Here is a 23,570-nt window from a genome sequence, read left to right as displayed (position 1 = left end):
CACACACACACACACACACACACACACACACACACACACACACAAATATAGAGACAAACAGACTAAAAACAAAACTTTTGCTGAACTGCCCCTATGCTAACGACTGATGGAATGCAACACCTCATGCTTTCCCTGGTTGTTAGGATACTACATTTGAGCCCAATAACTGTGGTATATAGCTTAGGTTACTCACAGACTCCAGGTAGCGTTCATCAAGATAGAGGTAAGACATGTCAAAATCACTTCAAGCAGGTGAGGACAGATTTACAGCTAACAAGGCTATTTGTAAGCAATTACTCAGAAGAGGCCTTTAATCATGGGAACAAGAGTACTACAGAGTCTACATTTGTTGAGTACTTGTTCTGCTGGCTGCAGGAATCCATGACTTTGTTGCGACTTGTACCACACTCACACTTACAGTCTATTGGCAAGGCTCAGTAGGCTAATACAGACACCCAGTGCTGTTGCCCGCTGGACATTTCTACAGGACATTTTGATTAGCCTAATGCTGCTGCTGTTCCAACGTTCATTTTAGTATTGTTGTTATCAGTGAATAGGCTTATCCATTTCAGGCCCGCAACAAGACCATTTTCAGTTTCATCGACTAGTTGTTTGATAGATACAATGTCAGAAAATAGTCAAAAAACAATTCCCCAAAGCTCAAGATTATGGTCCTCAAATGCCTTGTTTCGTCCACACCCCAAAGATAGGAGCCTATTTAGTATAGCCTAGTAGGCCTCAGTCAAACTCAAAATATTCAAGTTTTAAGGAGAATAGCGATGTACTTTCATTTTCATTTTGATTATGATGAATTGTTGCAGCCCTATAATCCATTTTTGTATTAGATTCTAACCGAATAGGCCTAGGCTATATCTTGTGCAATTTAAAAGTTCCTCTGTTATAACAGTGTGTGAAAGAGAGGACAGGTGTCTCATCACGGCTCTGCGTGTCCATGGTAACGGAAGCCAGTCTGGAAGGAAGAGTAGTCAGGCAGGAGAAGAATAGGTGAGCCTGGCGATAAAAGGCCTGGAGGCTTGTGGACGGAACAGCTCTTTCACCTAATAACGCAGGGCGTGGAAGCTTGCTGAAACTAAATCCATGGCCTCACAAAAGGACAGGACATCATGCCCATAAGGAAAAACAAAACCCCACGGTAATAAGGCCCTGCCTTGGGTCAGAGAATCAGCCAAACATCTTCCAACGTTGGTGCACAGGCTAGGCCTGTTTCGTAACAGCCAACTGTCTCCAGCGATTTCAGCATCAGTTAGGGTGTAGGCAGCCTAGTCTTTTTGACGAGGTAACCGTGGGATGTAGAGTAGTAGGCTAACCTGGTTTCAAAGTCCCACTCCGTCAAAGTCAATTTTTAAAACCTTAAACGTAGGCTATCTTAGAGGCTACATCACGCGCGCTAACACGGATGGAACCCAATCCAGACTGAATTGCAGGGTAGGCTATGGGTTTTCCCAATCACTTCTGGAAGAATAGTTGCCCTGAGAATTCTTTACCACTTACCAAACTAACTAAGAGTATATGTCATTACCATTACATTATTAGGTAGGCACATGAACGTTATCATACTGAGTTGGCAGAGCTGGCCTGCGTATCTGCTTCCTACAACTGATGAGGAGGCAGGGGGAATAGCCTACAAATGCATAAAGCCGATTCAATGCCAATGAGAAATTATGTGAACTTGTGTGTACTTATGAATACACATTTGTTAGGAACTGGGACTCATTTTAAGGGGTTAATCGAGGGAGTGCATCTTTAAACACCACTTCGACTTCCGTTTCAACAGGCCATGGGCCAATCATGGCTACATAGTAGCCTACGCCACTGGGCTTGACATCAGCTCGATGCGGCGACAATGACATGAAAAGTGTGCTTTTCTATTATCAGCTTGAGCATAAACCAAACTAGGGTACTCTGCACACTCGCAAATATTTATATTTAATGCACACTAGGGTTGACTGCCATCATGGGCATTTAGGCGAAGTTAGTCAGACGGACAACTTAGCAATGGTGAACTTTATTCAGACAAGTATAGCTGGTAGATAATTGGTTAGAATGTTACCGGTCAGTAGGCTAGCACCAAACCTGATGAAAAGCTTGCATCATTGATGCCCGTTTCAGTGTTTACCAACCTCGGTGCCACGTAGTCCGCACCAAGCACCATCGGACCATCCCTAGCACTGGCCTCGGAGATCAGCAGAATAAGCAGACTAAAATTCGTTTGGTTATAATTTAACCAACGTTATAATGGCATTCAACTAATAACATCCAACAAGCACAGGCTACTTGTCGCGAAATCTCATGCATATCTGACTGGTTTGCCCCTTACGTCATGAAAAAGCCAGACGACTTATTAGTGGACGATATTCCTTTGGGTAGAGAATTACACCACATATTACGCAAAAGTAACATGAAAGAGGACATGGCTGCCTACTTTCAGTCGTGCTGCATTTTACATTATACTACTATCAGCCAAGAGTAAATGGAGGGTATTTCCCCAGCAATAAGACAGCGATAAGACATGTCCGATGTATGAATAAAACACGCAAATGTAGAAAATGTGCTGCTCAATTACCGCAATGCCGGAGTGAAGAAAAGGAGCGGCGAGTTGGCACGGCGGAGCTCTCATGTGATATTGCTCAGGAGGAGCGACAGGAAAGCGCTTTATCCACTCGCTCTTCTTCGATTCTCAGAATTTCGGTGCCCTTCTCTCAACCTGACGTGTGCTCAGGGGCTACACGATTAGCTGCTGCTGGTCAGACTTTAACGAGAGTGCTGCTTTGAGTTGAGCCCACGATTCCACCACACCGCCATCAAGGAATCCAGGGAACATGCGCAATGCTTCCAAAATGCCGTAAGATTGGCTGACCCAGCGGGTCATTCCACTGTCACGGCAGGAAAAGTTTGTTGCTCTCACGGACAGCCACCGCGACTATTGCAACCTATGCCATTCAGATCGTATTAAAATATACGCATGCAATTGGATTGCCACCAGCATCCATAGGGAAGAGAGTGGAGAGGAAATGAGCGGAGTCTCTACACCTGCGTCAACAGACACATTAGAGGCCAAGAACTACATTTAATATAACCCCATACACTACATCAGTGGATTAGTAGCCTATACTACTGACACGTTTAATTGAATGCTTGTTTTGACCCCACTCACTTCGATTGTGGATTAGGACAAGTCCGATCGCTCTCGTCTTCCGCCACGACCTCTCCTTTAACCCCAGAAGCCAACCATTCCCGCCTTTGATATTGTTTGGATAAGTAGATGCTAAACAATACGCAAAGGCGATGCTGAGAGGCACGAGACTATGTTGAAATTGTTCGAGTCGAGTGGTTATATTTCTATGCCACATGTTGTATTATTTGTAGGTTATATATAGGTCAGAATAACAGTGATTAAGGTTTATTATTATTATTATTATTATTAATAATAATAATAGCCTAATAATAATAATAATAAACTATGTCTCACTCTCACTATAATACCTCAATAGTTCACATGTTGTTACACAGCCAGGGCGCTGTTGGAGACGTTATGTTACGTTGTTGGTAATACAAAAAAAACAAAAAAAAAACAGGATGTGGTGTGCACATTGGTCAGTAGATGGCCTAATACTACCGTACAACTGATCTCAAGATAAAAGCTGGCACCTGTTTTGACAGTGGTTAAGGTTAATAATAGTAATACTGATAATAAACAACTATGGCTCTCTCTCACTATAATACCTCAATAGTTCACATGTTGTTACACAGGGCGCTGTTGGAGACGTTACGTTACGTTGTTGGTAATACAAAAAAAAGAAAAAGAAAAACAGGATGTGGTGTGCACATTGGTCAGTAGATGGCCTAATACTACCGTGCAACTGATCTCAAGATAAAAGCTGGCACCTGTTTTCTCATGTCCCTTGCAGTTACCTAATGATTTTAATTTGTGATAAGAATAAAACACCCTAAAATCCCACATCTTGCAAGCACACCGAGGGGAAAAATGGCTTTACTTTGATCGTATTTTATACATTGGTTGCATATGAATGAAATGTCTAGAATTAATCCAGCAATTCTCTTTCAGTTTACAAAATTGATTTAAGCAGTAGTTACCCAATTAGGTCAAGCAATTTCAATTAAATCATTTAAGTTTGATGAAATATTAATGAAATTTCGCCTTCACTGAGTTATACAGGTGACATCAGATGTCCTTAGGGTGTAAACACTAATGGTAAAGGAAGATAACTTTGTTATAAAGACTTTAAGAAGTCTCAAAATTTAACATGGATATGTTGTGGCATATCAATACCCTAACACTCAATACCCTAACACACCCTGGGAACAAAGCATGATTAATCTCAAGCAAAATAAGATACGAGTCGGCTCCAAATTACACCGGGCTCTAAACGTAACCTTCTATGTACTGTATGTAAAAAACACTTGTGAAACCTTCTGGCTTGTGAAAACTGTTAGCTGCATGACTATCTCATGGTTCTCGCATAGGCTCATGGGAACACAATGAGATGGTGACACTAAGGCATGCCATGTGTTAATTTGCCTGTCTGGTTCAGTAATTACAGTAGGTGCTTCACACTGATCTTACAGGATTCTAGATTCGTTGCTCTGGCTAAATATGTCAGCGTAATACTAATAACCTTGTGTTTGAAATGGATGCACAAATGTATTATATTTCCTGTTTTGTGGTTTAGTAACTGTGACAAACCTCCTTTCCTTTTTTACACCTTTACCTTATGTGATTCAATTAGGTTAAATGGATTACTCAATTTAATTGAAATGATTATTTGAACACAATACGGTTATGTGTCATTCAAAACAAGACTTTTATTTCTTCGATTTACTACTTTACTTTTATGTCATTGTAACGTATTATGGTTGGTTAAATTGGACAGTCCTGACTTTACTTTTTTACAGTGTACCATAAGATTTTAGTAGCACATCCTTTACTTTACTTTTTTTAAATTCCTTTTTTAAACTTATCTGATGTGTATAGACTCTTAGGTTTTTATGTGTGGTACTGACCAATGCTTCGGGGGACGGTAGTTCATTTTCTTTGTGTACAGGCGTGCATGAGAGAATGACAATAAATGAAATCTTGAAACCTTGAAATCTTTAGTAGAAGCACATCTTTTAGGAATTTCTTGCCTTCATCTGCTGGAATGCAGTATTTTGGACATGGATGTTTGCACTGCAAGTACAAAGTACTGCACTTTGTTGCAGAGATTAGGCATTTGGGGCATGAAACGCATTGAACCTCATAACACAGTTTTGTGTCCCTTAAGTGCAGTAGTTTTTTTTCCATCAAATGACCACAGAGTGGCTATGATATCATGCACTGAGTAGCCTAATGGCCTATGCCGAGTCAGTGGTCATCATCAGAAGAGTCCGACTGTTAGTGGATTGTCTGTTATGGAGCATAAATGAAAAGTGGCTGCTGCATCGAGACAGTGGTCATCATAAGAGTGGGACTGCTACTGTGGTGCATTGTCTTTTATGGTGCTTAAATGAAAAGCGGTTGCTGCATCCTTTATGGTAGAGTGTAGCCTACATAGAATAACACAACAACTCAGAGCAAAACTCAGCACACACAACTACACCACAAGATCATTTTAGATGAATATACAGCACATGCTCTGACTGATTAAGCAGTAAGCTTATAGCACAAGGATATTACCTATACCTACTGTGCTGTAGTTTGGGGGCCCAGTGCCGCAGGTTACCACAGCTGAGGGTATATCCTAACTCCATAATAATAATAATAATAATAATAATAATAACACATAATTGTTATTCAATGATATATCTCAATAATAACACATACATTTCATAACATGAAATTTGACACTGCACCTGCCTTGTGTGGAACCACCGCAGTCCAACTCTGCACACGCCAGGACGCTAACCCACGAACCAGCAGGAGCTCGGATCGGGAGTCGAGCGCGCTAACAATCCAGCTAAAAAAGCCCAGGCTACTAGCTTTCATGCCAGCAGCACTCTTGTCTTGAGGCGTCGGGGAATGAGGTTTACTAACGTTCGACAAGCACAGCTAACTAGCTGGCATACGTTAAACACACACTCGTGCCATTAGGATGACACCCACCAAATTTGAGAGCAGTTGGATAAGTGGTTCGAGAGTTATGCGTGGAACAGACAGACAGACGTTCCTTGCATTTATAGATAGATGTCATTTTTGCCTTTAAACAACAGTTCTACTACCACCTAATCAATTATCCTTCCAAAAGTTATTATTATTTGGGAAATTTGTTGTTGTTCTGCTTTGTAAAACTCACAGTCCAGTAACACTTACAGTCAACCAAGACAAAATATGTGCATTTTACAGTATTGGTTGCACTATAAAATACTGATGCAATGTTGGACGTGAGTTGCATTTTTGCTGTGAACTTTGCCATATGGCGGTCGGTGGTGGCAGTTAAATGTTGGTAAATGCTGCTACTGTACATGCTACAAGAGTCCTTGACCCTTGCTGGATTCACTTGAGTTTATCATGTACAGCGTTTAAACATGAATGACATGGGGCAATTTGGGCTGCCGTGGCCTACTGGTTAGGGTTTCGGGCTTGTGACCGGAGGGTTGCCGGTTCGATCCCCGGCCAGCCCACAGCTGAAGTGCCCTTGAGCAAGGCACCTAACCCCTCACTGCTTCCCGAGCGCCGCTGGTTGGGCAGGCAGCTCACTGCTCCGGGTTAATGTGTGATTCACCTCACTGTGTGTTCACTGTGTGCTGTGTGTGTTCACTAATTCGGTTAAATTGGGTTAAATGCAGATAAACGAATTTCCCTCACGGGATCAAAAACGTATATATTCTATTCTAAATATCTAGGTTTATGAAACCGATTCATGCTGTGATAACCCAATTCGATCAAGTAATTTCAATGAAATTGATTGAAGTTGAGTTCATATGAAGTATTTATGTCATTTCAATGTCATTGTGTTATACAGGCGGTACAGAAAGTAGGCATTCAGATGTACTTAGTTAGTAGACTATTGCTACTTTGAATACTGTATGTTGTGTCACAGTATTAAGAAAATATGAACCACTGATACTTTGTGCATGCTCAACACCTAACGCATTCATGGTGGGAACAAAGCATGGTTCATCTCAAAGCATAACATAAGATACAACTCGGCTTGAAATTATACTGGTCTCTAAGCATAGTCCTCTTTAAGAGAAACCTGAAACCTGAAAACCTTTGGCAACACTGTTAGCTGCATGATTATCTCAGTGTTCTTGCGAAGGCTCATGAAATGGTGACAACAAGGCATCCCATGTGTTCCTTTGCCTTACTGTTTCAGTAGTTAAGTGCTTTGCATTGATCTTACATCATTCTGTTGGATGAATTCATTGCTGTGGCAAAATATGTCAGTTCAACATAATACCATTGTTTGATAGAAAAACATGAGTTTGTTTAATTTAATGTTTAAATGGCAACCCCTCGTTTCCTTTCCCCCCTTACCTTACTTGATTCAACTGGAAAAAAGTAGACTACTCAATCCGAATTACTATCTGAACACAATAAGGATGTGTTTCATAATTGTAACATAATATGATTTGATAAATTGGACAGCCCTAACTTTTATTTTTTTTACAGTGTATGAATGCCTCCCATCAGACATCCTTCGGTGGTCAGAGAAGCCTTAATGTGATATAGTCTTCCTGCTTCCCTTCAGTCTTCCCATAGACCTCTGAAGTTCGCCTACAAAAAGGATCCAAAGCTGCCATCTTTGCCCATATAAGGAGATCCGGGAGTTAATTGAAGCTAACTGCCTATGGCAAGTTCCATTGTAAGTTAGCTCTGGGGTAGCAAATATCAAAGTGTGCCGTCTTCACCTACCGAAGATCACAGTATCCACTAGACGGCAGTGGACAAAACTGTGTAGCGAAAAACGTCTGCATTTCCAATGGCATCATCCCCGCGAGAGTTTAACAGGTGCGATAATTGGAAATCTCCATGTTATTTTCCCATAGAAAAAATCTCAAGATACCAGATCTCCTTATTTGGGCAAAGATGGTGGCTTTTTTGTAGGCGAACTTCTTCAGAGGTCTATTGCCTTTTATGTCACCTTGCTGGGCCCATTGCAGACGTGTTGGTCCCCCTGCTCCAGCAGCTGGTTGTTGTTGCATGGAGTGGCTGGCTGCTCTGAGTGACACTTCCGCTGGCCACTCTGGGCACTGGAATGACTGCGCAAAGTGGAGAGGCGGGCTCGAAAGTTCTCCCCGGAGAAGAAGTAGAGCAGCGGGTCGAAGCAGGAGTTGGAGGCGGCCAGGCAGAGGGTGACGACCACGGACTTCTGCATGGTGATGATCTCGTCGCAGCTGGCGTCCTTGCGGCTCATGAAGTGCAGGTGCAGCGTGCGCTGGATGTGGTACGGCATGAAGCTGACCAGGAAGGTCACCGTGACGATGATGAGCATGCGGATGGCCTTGATGCGCGTGGTACGCTGCGCCCCCCGTGAGGGGTGCATGCGGCTCAGAAGCACCTTCATCATGGCCACGTAGCACAGCACGATCATCAGGAAGGGGATGATGAAACCCACCACCAGGGAGAAGTAGTTGAGACCCATTTTGAGGAGCAGCTTGTCGCTGTGCTCGGGCGGCTCGAAACACTTTGTCTTGTTTTTTTCATCCACGTACTCGCCCTGCATCAGGATCGGCGAGCAGCAGGCGCAGATGAACGCCCAGATGCAGACGCAGACAGTGCCTGCTCTCCGATCGATCGCCAGATCGAGGCTCCGCACGGGGAAGACGACGGCGAAGAAGCGCGTGACGCTTATGCCCGTCATGAAGTAGATGCCGCAGTAGAGGTTGACGTAGAGAGAATAGGAGCTGACGCGGCACATGAAGTCGCCGTGATTCCACTGACCTTCTCTGAAGTAGTAGTCAACTCGCAGCGGCAGCATGCTCACGCAAAGGAGGTCAGACACGGCCAGGTTCAGCATGTAGACGTAAAAGGGCGAGCGCTGGCGGAACGTCCGCAGGAGGACGAGCAGGGCGAAGCCGTTCCCCGCCAGGCCAAAGACGGTGATGATGGAGTAGGCCGTGGAATACACTCGGTTGCGGAAGTCGTCGATGGGTGGACATGTTGGATGGATGCTCAACAAGGACATGTCAGCATCGGCCAGAACCATCTAACGGACAGAAAATGAATATCAGTGTAATGGTTTACAGCTTTACGGTAAAGGCACAGTCTTCGAGCCTCGCTAAAGGTTTGACATCAACAGACAGTAAAATATACCATTGCTCAGAGCTCCTGAAACAGCATTGCTGCAAACAAAGTGAGCATATAGCTAGAGGGCCACAAGAGGAAATTAACTGAATGTGTTATAGATTATAATCAGTCACCAGCTTTAAAGGGATATTCCACCATTTTTGGAATTAAGCTCATTTTCCATCTCCCCTCGAGCTAAACAATTGATATTTACCTTTTACTTGTTCATCCAGACATTCTAAAAGTTGCAAACGTACCATGGGCGCAGTGATATCACGCACTCATCCTGCTTGTTGCACGACCGTCCAGCTGCAGCCTGCACTGTCAGGACCGGAAAGCAAGTGTAGTCGTGCACGTGCTGGCTTTGCCCCAAACGAGGAAGTAGTTTTTCAATGATCGTTGATAAGAATGTAGCACAAATTAGCAAGAGTGCATCTTTTAATCAGTGTCTACGTTTTATTTCTATAACGTAGCACAAATGAGCAAAGTGTATTACATTCGTCAATGTCGACGTTTTTCAGTTATAGTTTTGGATGTTGAATGTTTGTACAAACAACAACCCAGTGGGATGGGATCACGTCTCACCGAGTCTCGCAACAGCGTCCCTACCGGTGCAGCGAGAATATTTTCGCGGACCAAACATTGATAAAACGCTGAGTAATCTTAAGTAAACAACTTTATTTGCTTAAAAATATGGTGTATTTGTGAAAAGAACGATGCACAGCGTTCAAGTGAGAACATAAGCATATCTCAAAGTTCACATCGTCTTGCTTTATAAACCGTCTCTGGTATCTATCTCTCATCTTCGCGGAACTGGGGACACATGAGAAAAAAAACGCCACTTCCGGTCCTGACAGTGCAGGGGGCCTGGCACAAAGCCATCGATATCTCAAAGTTGCGACAGCCGTTGACTTCCATGGTAAAGCCCGATTAGAGCGGTCACGTGGTTAGTGGGTCCCTGCCTGGTTTACTACGGGATTGACAGCAGCGATCGCATTAAAGAGTCACTGCACCCTAAAATATGTTTTTTGAGCTGTTTATTGATTGAAAATACTCTTAAGTGGTGAACTGTACTGTTACCAGGGTTAATATTGACAAAAATGCAAATGCAAAAGTGTGCACTCCCTCTCCAAATTTCAGAACGTCTCGCCCATTTTGAAAGCCGTTTTCAGAAATGTGAAGTGGGTGGAGTTATGGGGTGAAGTGACTCTTTAATATTTACGGTAAATACTCGATGAAAAATACTATAAACTGCATTTCCACATACATATATTACTCAATGAAAATGCATTATTATGCACACGACCATACTGTAAGTCATGTAGAAAAGTCTTATTATAACACCTGAGATATTCATTCATTCTCAATGGAATAGTTCCTTTCAATGACCCTGACATACCGGATGTGCCGCCATTGTTTGTTCACGGGAGTCAATGGAAGTGTCGCAACTTTGTTATATCGAAGGCTTTGGCCTGGCAGTGCAGGAGGGGGCCTGACAGTGCAGGCTGCAGCTGGACCCCTCTCGCTTGTTGCCTATGTGGACTACTTTCAGGTGCTGCATGATATCGCTGCGCCCATGGTACGTTTGCAACTTTGCTCGATTATTACGCCAGATGAGAGTGTAGTTCCATATCAAATCAGCCTAGGAAAACGCCAGGTTTCATTTTCAGTTTGCACTTTCTAACTTGAGACACATTACCGGAAATCTTAGTCACTTTTAAGCATGAGGCTAGCAGGCGAGATGCTAATGGTCTAATCCGATTCAATGATCTATGCTAGGCTGAGCAAAAATGGTGGAATATCCCTTTAAGCGGATTGTGTGGGGTATTTGAGTAAATTGTGTGTAATTTTATTTCATGATGTATCCCATCATATTGATTTCACTGAAAAAATATAACCCACTGAATTTACTTCATTTTAATGTGTAGGCTACATATGTGCAGATCAACTGACAGTAAATGAAAGAGATTTAAAAGTTAATAGGCAGAGTACCTAAATGCATGTGGAGGAGTTAACGGGATATTCCGCCATTTTTGGAAATAAGATCATTTCCCACCTCCCCTCGAGCAAAACAATAGACATTTACTTTTTTCCCGTTCATCCAGCCATTCTGTGAGTCTGGCGATACAACTTTTAGCTTCAGCCTAGCATAGATCATTGAATCGGATTAGACCGTTAGCTTCTCGCCTGCTAGCATCATGCTTGCAAGTTTGTTTTTAAAAATGTGCAGCTCACCGAGTGGTTGGTCTTCAACGATCTTCTATAGCAAGTTTCGCAGTGAAATTCAAATTCTGTTGTGTTATATTAGGCACATGGTTGAAAAAGTACTTCCGGGATTTCGAAAATCCCTGATAACAGATGACAGAAGCTGTATTTCGTTGCTAAACTTGCTATAGAAGATCGTTGAAGACCAGTAACCACTCGGTGAGCTGCACATTTTTTAAAACGAACGTTTAGGGGTGTTTTAAGAATAGACCATGCACAAAGCGAGCAATGTTAAACCCAGATAGCAAAATGGCATTGAATCAACGTTGAAAGGATTCGTTGAATCTGCATTGAACTCCGAAGTTGTTTCGACATTGAAAGCGCTCGATGAGATTGCAGTTGAAACAACATCACCATTTCAATCATCTAAAACGTGGATTCAACGTTGATTCAACCAGATGTGATTGCCGTTGAAATTACATTGAAATTTCAATGATAATCAAACGTTGATTCAACACTGATTCAGTGCTCATTCAATGGTACTAATATTGAAATTTGGTTGATTCAACATTGAAAACGTGTCATAAACATGCTTTACCGGCAGCTGGTTCCAGAACCTCACTGCGTAAGTTAAAGTGTCACGTTGTCCCAGTAACGCGATTTCCTGTTATAAACAAACGACCTGCAAGTGGCATTTTCTATTTCCTCACCGTGTTGTTTATTTCAAAATGAAAAATGAATTTTAAGCGGTAAAAGTCACTACCATGTCGAGGCGTGTATGTATGCTTCTGGTGTAGGCTAATGTTCACGCTAGCATGGGGGGGAAAGTGTATATATGTAACGGCAAGCTGGGCTAATCTATGATTACATTAAGTTAGCTAATGCTAGCGTGAACGTCTCCTTTTAGTACACCAGAAGCATACATAAGCGCCTCGACATGGTAGTGATTTTTACCGTTTCAAATTCATTTATTTTAATTTTGAAATAAACAACACGGTGAGGCGATAGAAAATGCCACATGCAGGTCGTTTGTTAACAGAAAACCGCGTTACCGGGACAACGTGACACTCACTCATGCACTCTATGAATACGGATAAATACAATCTGGTTGTAGCGCGGTGAAGTTAGCCGGACGTTTGATATTCGCTCGATATTCAATTTTAACTTTCCCCGTTTTCGGGTTTCCCCACAGATTTCAGTTTAGAAACAAGATCAACGAGACATACAGTTCACACTCTTGTCATGTCTCAAAAGAAAAGCATACATTTGTTGTCAGTTTCGATCTCGACGCAAAAAACAACCCTAATAACCCGTAAAAGCCTACTCGTTCTGATCTATGGTTCTGATGCCTGGGTTAGGGACCGTCATCAAATGACGCATTTAGAGCGTGCCGTGCTTCGGCTATTAGGGTAACTCCTCAGTGAGGGGGTAGCCTTTTCTGGACTGGAATATAGAAAATATTCACTGAAAGTCAATAAAGTAGCGTTTTTTGATTCTGGTTTCTGTAGTATCTTGCAATATACAGTTGTTATCTACTACAGGTGAGATTTTGCTCATAGGTCACTTTATGTAGGTTCAGGACTCAATTATTCTAGGAAAATATTCATTAAAAATCAACAAAAAGGTTTTTTTCAATTCCGATTGCTGTAGTAAGTTGCAGGGCGTGCTGGCTACTTACTACAGGTGAGATTTTGCTCATAGGTCACTTTATGTAGGTTCAGGACTCAATTATTCTAGGAAAATATTCATTAAAAATCAACAAAAAGGTTTTTTTCAATTCCGATTGCTGTAGTAAGTTGCAATGCATGCTGGCTACTTACTACAGGTGTGGTTTTGCTCATAGGTCACTTTATGTTGGTTCAGGACTCAATTATTCTAGGAAAATATTCATTAAAAATCAACAAAAAGGTTTTTTTCAATTCCGATTGCTGTAGTAAGTTGCAATGCATGCTGGCTACTTACTACAGGTGAGGTTTTGCTCATAGGTCACTTTATGTTGGTTCAGGACTCAATTATTCTAAGAAAATATTCATTAAAAATCAACAAAAAGGTTTTTTTCAATTCCGATTGCTGTAGTAAGTTGCAGGGCGTGCTGGCTACTTACTACAGGTGAGATTTTGCTCATAGGTCACTTTATGTAGGTTCAGGACTCAATTATTCTAGGAAAATATTCATTAAAAATCAACAAAAAGGTTTTTTTCAATTCCGATTGCTGTAGTAAGTTGCAATGCATGCTGGCTACTTACTACAGGTGAGGTTTTGCTCATAGGTCACTTTATGTAGGTTCAGGACTCAATTATTCTAGGAAAATATTCATTAAAAATCAAGAAAAAGGTTTTTTTCAATTCCGATTGCTGTAGTAAGTTGCAAGGCGTGCTGGCTACTTACTACAGGTGAGATTTTGCTCATAGGTCACTTTATGTAGGTTCAGGACTCAATTATTCTAGGAAAATATTCATTAAAAATCAACAAAAAGGTTTTTTTCAATTCCGATTGCTGTAGTAAGTTGCAGGGCGTGCTGGCTACTTACTACAGGTGAGGTTTTGCTCATAGGTCACTTTATGTAGGTTCAGGACTCAATTATTCTAGGAAAATATTCATTAAAAATCAACAAAAAGGTTTTTTTCAATTCCGATTGCTGTAGTAAGTTGCAATGCATGCTGGCTACTTACTACAGGTGTGGTTTTGCTCATAGGTCACTTTATGTTGGTTCAGGACTCAATTATTCTAGGAAAATATTCATTAAAAATCAACAAAAAGGTTTTTTTCAATTCCGATTGCTGTAGTAAGTTGCAATGCATGCTGGCTACTTACTACAGGTGTGGTTTTGCTCATAGGTCACTTTATGTAGGTTCAGGACTCAATTATTCTAGGAAAATATTCATTAAAAATCAAGAAAAAGGTTTTTTTCAATTCCGATTGCTGTAGTAAGTTGCAATGCATGCTGGCTACTTACTACAGGTGAGATTTTGCTCATAGGTCACTTTATGTAGGTTCAGGACTCAATTATTCTAGGAAAATATTCATTAAAAATCAACAAAAAGGTTTTGTCCAATTCCGATTGCTGTAGTAAGTTGCAGGGCGTGCTGGCTACTTACTACAGGTGAGGTTTTGCTCATAGGTCACTTTATGTAGGTTCAGGACTCAATTATTCTAGGAAAATATTCATTAAAAATCAACAAAAAGGTTTTTTTTCAATTCCGATTGCTGTAGTAAGTTGCAATGCATGCTGGCTACTTACTACAGGTGAGGTTTTGCTCATAGGTCACTTTATGTAGGTTCAGGACTCAATTATTCTAGGAAAATATTCATTAAAAATCAACAAAAAGGTTTTTTTCAATTCCGATTGCTGTAGTAAGTTGCAATGCATGCTGGCTACTTACTACAGGTGAGGTTTTGCTCATAGGTCACTTTATGTAGGTTCAGGACTCAATTATTCTAGGAAAATATTCATTAAAAATCAAGAAAAAAGTTTTTTTCAATTCCGATTGCTGTAGTAAGGTGCAGGGCGTGCTGGCTACTTACTACAGGTGAGGTTTTGCTCATAGGTCACTTTATGTAGGTTCAGGACTCAATTATTCTAGGAAAATATTCATTAAAAATCAACAAAAAGTTTTTTTTCAATTCCGATTGCTGTAGTAAGTTGCAGGGCGTGCTGGCTACTTACTACAGGTGAAATTTTGCTCATAGGTCACTTTATGTAGGTTCAGGACTCAATTATTCTAGGAAAATATTCATTAAAAATCAACAAAAAGGTTTTGTCCAATTCCGATTGCTGTAGTAAGTTGCAGGGCGTGCTGGCTACTTACTACAGGTGAGGTTTTGCTCATAGGTCACTTTATGTAGGTTCAGGACTCAATTATTCTAGGAAAATATTCATTAAAAATCAACAAAAAGGTTTTTTTCAATTCCGATTGCTGTAGTAAGTTGCAGGGCGTGCTGGCTACTTACTACAGGTGAGGTTTTGCTCATAGGTCACTTTATGTAGGTTCAGGACTCAATTATTCTAGGAAAATATTCATTAAAAATCAACAAAAAGGTTTTTTTCAATTCCGATTGCTGTAGTAAGTTGCAGGGCGTGCTGGCTACTTACTACAGGTGAGATTTTGCTCATAGGTCACTTTATGTAGGTTCAGGACTCAATTATTCTAGGAAAATATTCATTAAAAATCAAGAAAAAGGTTTTTTTCAATTCCGATTGCTGTAGTAAGTTGCAATGCATGCTGGCTACTTACTACAGGTGAGATTTTGCTCATAGGTCACTTTATGTAGGTTCAGGACTCAATTATTCTAGGAAAATATTCATTAAAAATCAACAAAAAGGTTTTGTCCAATTCCGATTGCTGTAGTAAGTTGCAGGGCGTGCTGGCTACTTACTACAGGTGAGGTTTTGCTCATAGGTCACTTTATGTAGGTTCAGGACTCAATTATTCTAGGAAAATATTCATTAAAAATCAACAAAAAGGTTTTTTTCAATTCCGATTGCTGTAGTAAGTTGCAATGCATGCTGGCTACTTACTACAGGTGTGGTTTTGCTCATAGGTCACTTTATGTTGGTTCAGGACTCAATTATTCTAGGAAAATATTCATTAAAAATCAACAAAAAGGTTTTTTTCAATTCCGATTGCTGTAGTAAGTTGCAATGCATGCTGGCTACTTACTACAGGTGTGGTTTTGCTCATAGGTCACTTTATGTAGGTTCAGGACTCAATTATTCTAGGAAAATATTCATTAAAAATCAACAAAAAGGTTTTTTTCAATTCCGATTGCTGTAGTAAGTTGCAATGCATGCTGGCTACTTACTACAGGTGAGATTTTGCTCATAGGTCACTTTATGTAGGTTCAGGACTCAATTATTCTAGGAAAATATTCATTAAAAATCAACAAAAAGGTTTTGTCCAATTCCGATTGCTGTAGTAAGTTGCAGGGCGTGCTGGCTACTTACTACAGGTGAGGTTTTGCTCATAGGTCACTTTATGTAGGTTCAGGACTCAATTATTCTAGGAAAATATTCATTAAAAATCAACAAAAAGGTTTTTTTTCAATTCCGATTGCTGTAGTAAGTTGCAATGCATGCTGGCTACTTACTACAGGTGAGGTTTTGCTCATAGGTCACTTTATGTAGGTTCAGGACTCAATTATTCTAGGAAAATATTCATTAAAAATCAACAAAAAGGTTTTTTTCAATTCCGATTGCTGTAGTAAGTTGCAATGCATGCTGGCTACTTACTACAGGTGAGGTTTTGCTCATAGGTCACTTTATGTAGGTTCAGGACTCAATTATTCTAGGAAAATATTCATTAAAAATCAAGAAAAAAGTTTTTTTCAATTCCGATTGCTGTAGTAAGGTGCAGGGCGTGCTGGCTACTTACTACAGGTGAGGTTTTGCTCATAGGTCACTTTATGTAGGTTCAGGACTCAATTATTCTAGGAAAATATTCATTAAAAATCAACAAAAAGTTTTTTTTCAATTCCGATTGCTGTAGTAAGTTGCAGGGCGTGCTGGCTACTTACTACAGGTGAAATTTTGCTCATAGGTCACTTTATGTAGGTTCAGGACTCAATTATTCTAGGAAAATATTCATTAAAAATCAACAAAAAGGTTTTGTCCAATTCCGATTGCTGTAGTAAGTTGCAGGGCGTGCTGGCTACTTACTACAGGTGAGGTTTTGCTCATAGGTCACTTTATGTAGGTTCAGGACTCAATTATTCTAGGAAAATATTCATTAAAAATCAACAAAAAGGTTTTTTTCAATTCCGATTGCTGTAGTAAGTTGCAGGGCGTGCTGGCTACTTACTACAGGTGAGGTTTTGCTCATAGGTCACTTTATGTAGGTTCAGGACTCAATTATTCTAGGAAAATATTCATTAAAAATCAACAAAAAGGTTTTTTTCAATTCCGATTGCTGTAGTAAGTTGCAGGGCGTGCTGGCTACTTACTACAGGTGAGATTTTGCTCATAGGTCACTTTATGTAGGTTCAGGACTCAATTATTCTAGGAAAATATTCATTAAAAATCAAGAAAAAGGTTTTTTTCAATTCCGATTGCTGTAGTAAGTTGCAATGCATGCTGGCTACTTACTACAGGTGAGATTTTGCTCATAGGTCACTTTATGTAGGTTCAGGACTCAATTATTCTAGGAAAATATTCATTAAAAATCAACAAAAAGGTTTTGTCCAATTCCGATTGCTGTAGTAAGTTGCAGGGCGTGCTGGCTACTTACTACAGGTGAGGTTTTGCTCATAGGTCACTTTATGTAGGTTCAGGACTCAATTATTCTAGGAAAATATTCATTAAAAATCAACAAAAAGGTTTTTTTCAATTCCGATTGCTGTAGTAAGTTGCAATGCATGCTGGCTACTTACTACAGGTGTGGTTTTGCTCATAGGTCACTTTATGTTGGTTCAGGACTCAATTATTCTAGGAAAATATTCATTAAAAATCAACAAAAAGGTTTTTTTCAATTCCGATTGCTGTAGTAAGTTGCAATGCATGCTGGCTACTTACTACAGGTGAGGTTTTGCTCATAGGTCACTTTATGTAGGTTCAGGACTCAATTATTCTAGGAAAATATTCATTAAAAATCAACAAAAAGGTTTTTTTCAATTCCGATTGCTGTAGTAAGTTGCAATGCATGCTGGCTACTTACTACAGGTGAGATTTTGCTCATAGGTCACTTTATGTAGGTTCAGGACTCAATTATTCTAGGAAAATATTCATTAAAAATCAACAAAAAGGTTTTGTCCAATTCCGATTGCTGTAGTAAGTTGCAGGGCGTGCTGGCTACTTACTACAGGTGAGGTTTTGCTCATAGGTCACTTTATGTAGGTTCAGGACTCAATTATTCTAGGAAAATATTCATTAAAAATCAACAAAAAGGGTTTTTTCAATTCCGATTGCTGTAGTAAGTTGCAATGCATGCTGGCTACTTACTACAGGTGTGGTTTTGCTCATAGGTCACTTTATGTTGGTTCAGGACTCAATTATTCTAGGAAAATATTCATTAAAAATCAACAAAAAGGTTTTTTTTCAATTCCGATTGCTGTAGTAAGTTGCAATGCATGCTGGCTACTTACTACAGGTGAGGTTTTGCTCATAGGTCACTTTATGTAGGTTCAGGACTCAATTATTCTAGGAAAATATTCATTAAAAATCAACAAAAAGGTTTTTTTCAATTCCGATTGCTGTAGTAAGTTGCAATGCATGCTGGCTACTTACTACAGGTGAGGTTTTGCTCATAGGTCACTTTATGTAGGTTCAGGACTCAATTATTCTAGGAAAATATTCATTAAAAATCAAGAAAAAAGTTTTTTTCAATTCCGATTGCTGTAGTAAGGTGCAGGGCGTGCTGGCTACTTACTACAGGTGAGGTTTTGCTCATAGGTCACTTTATGTAGGTTCAGGACTCAATTATTCTAGGAAAATATTCATTAAAAATCAACAAAAAGTTTTTTTTCAATTCCGATTGCTGTAGTAAGTTGCAGGGCGTGCTGGCTACTTACTACAGGTGAAATTTTGCTCATAGGTCACTTTATGTAGGTTCAGGACTCAATTATTCTAGGAAAATATTCATTAAAAATCAACAAAAAGGTTTTGTCCAATTCCGATTGCTGTAGTAAGTTGCAGGGCGTGCTGGCTACTTACTACAGGTGAGGTTTTGCTCATAGGTCACTTTATGTAGGTTCAGGACTCAATTATTCTAGGAAAATATTCTTTAAAAATCAACAAAAAGGTTTTTTTCAATTCCGATTGCTGTAGTAAGTTGCAGGGCGTGCTGGCTACTTACTACAGGTGAGGTTTTGCTCATAGGTCACTTTATGTAGGTTCAGGACTCAATTATTCTAGGAAAATATTCATTAAAAATCAACAAAAAGTTTTTTTTCAATTCCGATTGCTGTAGTAAGTTGCAGGGCGTGCTGGCTACTTACTACAGGTGAAATTTTGCTCATAGGTCACTTTATGTAGGTTCAGGACTCAATTATTCTAGGAAAATATTCATTAAAAATCAACAAAAAGGTTTTTTTCAATTCCGATTGCTGTAGTAAGTTGCAGGGCGTGCTGGCTACTTACTACAGGTGAGATTTTGCTCATAGGTCACTTTATGTAGGTTCAGGACTCAATTATTCTAGGAAAATATTCATTAAAAATCAACAAAGCTGTGTTTCCTGTCTGATTGCTGTGTTAACTTTCAACGCATACTGGCCACTTACTATAGGTGAGATTCTGCTATTTATTTATCATTATTATTATTTCATCTAGGCTGTGGACAGGAATATTCATGGGAAATATTCATTAAGAATGAAGAAAGCAGTATTTCCCCCTTCTGGTGGCTTGCAATACATACCTGCTCCTTACTACAGATGAGATTTTGCTTATAAATCAGTTTATATAGGTTCAGAACTGGATTGTTTATTGTTTATGGAAAATATTGACAAAATCAATAAAGCTGTGTTATCCTATTATGATTGCTGTAGTGCGTCTCAATGCATACTAACTTCTTACAACAGGTGGAATTTAATTCAGGTCATTCTATGTAGGGTCAGAACTGGATAATTTATGGAAAACATTCATTAAAAATCAACAAAGCCTTTTTTCCCAATTTTGATTGCATTGGTGTAGGAAGTTGCAATGCATAGGCCTACTGAACATCCAATGCATGGGGGTCCATAACACATAAAGAAAGCATGCAAACAAACACATGAAACAAATCTTGAATATAAAACTATTCACATGTCCTTTGGACTAAATGTTTACATAACATTGTGTTAATTTCCCATTTAGACTTGTTCAAGCACCACAGAATGCACAACACCATGCGGCTTCTTTGCGTGGAAGTTTCTTAGCTGTGAGCCCAAGACAGGATGCATGGAACCATCGCTTGCAATTTTCACATTGAATCTGGACAAAAAAAAAAACAGAAACAGACATTAAAAACAGTCTCTCATTCTTGACCACTGTGAATAAATTCTTTGAAGTTGTAATACTCACCCACAGTATCTCTCTTGATCGGATTTTCAGTGTCAGAGGAACTTTTAGTCCGCAGTGGGAGCATAATTCAGCCATGGACTCTAAAAAGGAATTTGATAAGTACAATAGTAAGGCCTACATGTACACCAGTCGTGCTAGTATGTGATGTGAAATTACAAATTATGATCATAGCAAAAAGGTGTTTCAACAAACTTGGACATTACCAGATGCAAGAAGAATCTCATCAGCCATGTGCCTTCTCAGCCGTGCAATGTTTTTGCGATCTGGGTCGATGTTAAATTCCTCTGGGACTGCAGGGAAGCTTTCAATGGTTTGTCTTGCCATCTAAACAGTAGATGAATTTTGTGAACTTTGATATAGACTACTTAAAATCTGTAAGTTTTTCTATTGCACTATTGTATGTAGTAATGAGCATTATGGTAGGCTATGTCATTCTAATTGGTATGAGTATGGCAGGACATGTCTCACCTCCATGACAAAGACGCCACAGCTTGTCCCATCTCTCTGCGTTGTGTGAGGAATGACTGCAGGTTTCCATGCAATGTTTAGCCATTCTCTTCGTCCCAGTATGTTAAATCTTGTCCTGTAGTATTTGCTAGAGAAAAGATTAATTAGGTAATTGATGGTAATTTGTATCCATACATGAGCTTGAGAGTGGTACAAGAGAGTGGTTATCTTCTGTGTTTAAAATCCCCCCTGCCATTATCACTGCCATCACACAGCTATTGGCCCTTGTGCCCACGTCCACTGCTCCTCCCCAACACTTTGTTATGCAAGGAATAAGCTGACAAGTGTCATGCCATCCCTTACACCCATGTCTTACACTGCCAACATATAAAAACATGAGTTTTCCTGAATCAAATACATTTGGTGACACAGCATGATGTGCAAAATGTGCAATGTGCAAAATCTGAATGTACGCAAATACTTACCGAAAGCGCGTTGCTGCTTCCCTTGAGGCCTCAAGGTCGTTGTCAGAGTTTGCAGGATCAACTACAAATATCTGGTGTGTTGGAGCATGCAGGAACTAGGGGTGCAAACAAAAATCCGAAAAAACTTTTTTATTCAGAAGACAGTTGGGATGAGGAAAGAATGGTCAATATGAAGAATAACAGCTTTTCTTACAACAAAAATCCAGTGGTTGTGATGCACATTGACAAATCCAATCACACCATCGTACTGATCGAAATTCACCTGTGATGACATGAAAGACACAAAGACAACTGTCAGTTGTCACTGGCACAACAGTAATATAAGAAAACACTTTTCTATTTACACATAATGGCAGTCTGGTAAATTAACCATTTTTGTGTCAGACCAGCTTTCAGCGTGGGTATACTTACATTCTTCAAATTTTGTCTTGCAACCTGCTTGCTCTCTCCAAAGAGAATTACACCCATGATGAAGTGGTGCAATAGGTATAATCTTCTTTCACTCCCCATTCTTTTTAAAGTGGCTTGTATGAAGAAATCAATTGTCTACAATGACACAAATGAAATGCTTATTTCAAGGCAAATAGTACGCTGTTTTAACCAAAACTTAAAAAAAAGAAAAAAACTAGAAAAAAAGGGCCTTTTCCCTTACCTCGCCGTTGAGCAGATTGTGAGGTCTCAGTGTGATCAAATCATTGTGCCTCAGACAGGTGGTTGAACTGCTGCTAGAAGATTTGATTGCAGCAACAACAACCTCACATCCTTTTCTCCTCCACATAGTCTGAATAGTCTGAAGTATTAGAGTTGGATATATGCAGAAAATACTTTATGAATAATATTTTAAAATCACACATACTCAGTGCACACTGGAAATGTGAAAATGCAGTGTAGGGCTACTGAACCAGAGCTTTAATGTGTGCAAATTTTAATGGCAGAACATAGAGAAAACTAGTGGGTGGGCAACACAACTGTAAATGTCATAGGAGCTACGGTAAATGAAGAAATAGTCACACACCTCTGTTTCACATGTGGCTGAAGCTCCGCTATCCTCACTGGACTCTTCTACTCTATCTGGGCTGGGGACAACTTTGCCACTGACTGCCACTGACTTTCTTTTCCCTTTCTGTTTGGGGGCAGGGATTTTCTTTGGAACAGAATAGTATTTGGAGCGAGTAGTGGTCGCTGCAAGGTCATGGCTTGTTTTGGCCCACGACTCCTCCGCAAACTGGATGTTTGTCATTTTGGCTGTCTTTTCTAGCATGTGATCAGGCAAATGATGATTCATCCTGTGCTCCATATATCTGCCTTGCAGAGATGCGTACATTGCACGGATGAACGTCCCTGGCCTCATCCTTTTTTTCTTTTGCAGGATGTGGTTTTTCACTATGCCAAACCACCCCTCCACATGTGCATTCGTCTCCCTTGTTTTGCCATCCTCTGTCTCCTCCTCAATGTCTTTTGCATGGCGTCTCAAGTCCCCCAGCATCACACCACTCCATAAGGGGAATACGGGCATGTAATGCACCAGAAGGGCTCTGAGGATGGCAGGACAGTGGTAGACATTGACCTCTGGGGATTCTTCCTCACCGTCAATGGTTGCTGCAGCATCATCAGACACACCTTGGAAAAGGGCTCTGAAGGGAGATCTTCCCACAGTGTTGGATGGCTCCGCATCATTGGCGATGGGGGCAAGGTCCTCCATCTCACCTGGCTCACATCTTATCCCACCAATCAACTGTCTGAGTTTCTGCTCATTGACCTCCACAGCAGCGGTCCTGCTTTTGGCAAGCAAAATGACAGACAGGGCCCGGAAAATGTCTGCCCCTTCCTCAAGGGACTGGCTGTTCTGCAGTCTGGCAAACACATAAATGAGGAACTCCTTGTGGCCTTTGTCTGCCACATGCTTACCAATCACCTGACCGACTGCTTTCAAGATGTGGGCAGAACAGAGGTGTAGCACCGTGTAGCTCGCGATGGTTCTCCACTTCCGTCTGCCCTGACATATGGCAAAACACCTGGCGAGGTAAGTGGAGACATTTTCCTTGTTGAAGGAAAGAAGGGAGGCTTGTATGAGGGCCCAGCTGAAGTCTGTCTCGATGTGCGCGACCCTCCGCACTGTGTACTGTGCCACAGTATGCACAAAGCGCATGAGCCAGTGGGTGATGGTGGGAATAGAGTGGTCATTAGACAGCATCTC

The 23,570-nt window shown here is 40.5% G+C and overlaps 2 protein-coding genes across 4 annotated transcripts in view; both read right to left on the bottom strand.

Annotated features, from left to right (window-relative positions):
* The window catches only part of LOC134068516 (fibronectin type-III domain-containing protein 3A-like), a 30,468-nt gene extending 27,631 nt beyond the window's left edge, over window positions 1–2,837 (bottom strand). For both annotated transcript variants that reach the window (XM_062524180.1, XM_062524181.1), the window contains exon 1: window positions 2,585–2,837. The gene's annotated coding sequence lies outside the window, so the exon portion shown is untranslated. The remainder of the gene's footprint in view (window positions 1–2,584) is intronic.
* A 4,120-nt stretch (window positions 2,838–6,957) lies between these two features.
* LOC134068864 (cysteinyl leukotriene receptor 1-like) overlaps window positions 6,958–23,570 on the bottom strand; it is a 38,361-nt gene continuing 21,748 nt past the window's right edge. For both annotated transcript variants that reach the window (XM_062524651.1, XM_062524652.1), the window contains exon 2: window positions 6,958–9,167. In XM_062524651.1, the coding sequence (XP_062380635.1) occupies window positions 8,094–9,167 (1,074 nt within the window). In that variant the 3' untranslated portion in view covers window positions 6,958–8,093. The remainder of the gene's footprint in view (window positions 9,168–23,570) is intronic.

This window comes from Sardina pilchardus, chromosome 21 (genome assembly GCF_963854185.1).
Source record: "Sardina pilchardus chromosome 21, fSarPil1.1, whole genome shotgun sequence".
Lineage (NCBI taxonomy): Eukaryota > Metazoa > Chordata > Actinopteri > Clupeiformes > Clupeidae > Sardina > Sardina pilchardus.
This window is presented reverse-complemented; position numbering and strand designations above follow the sequence as displayed.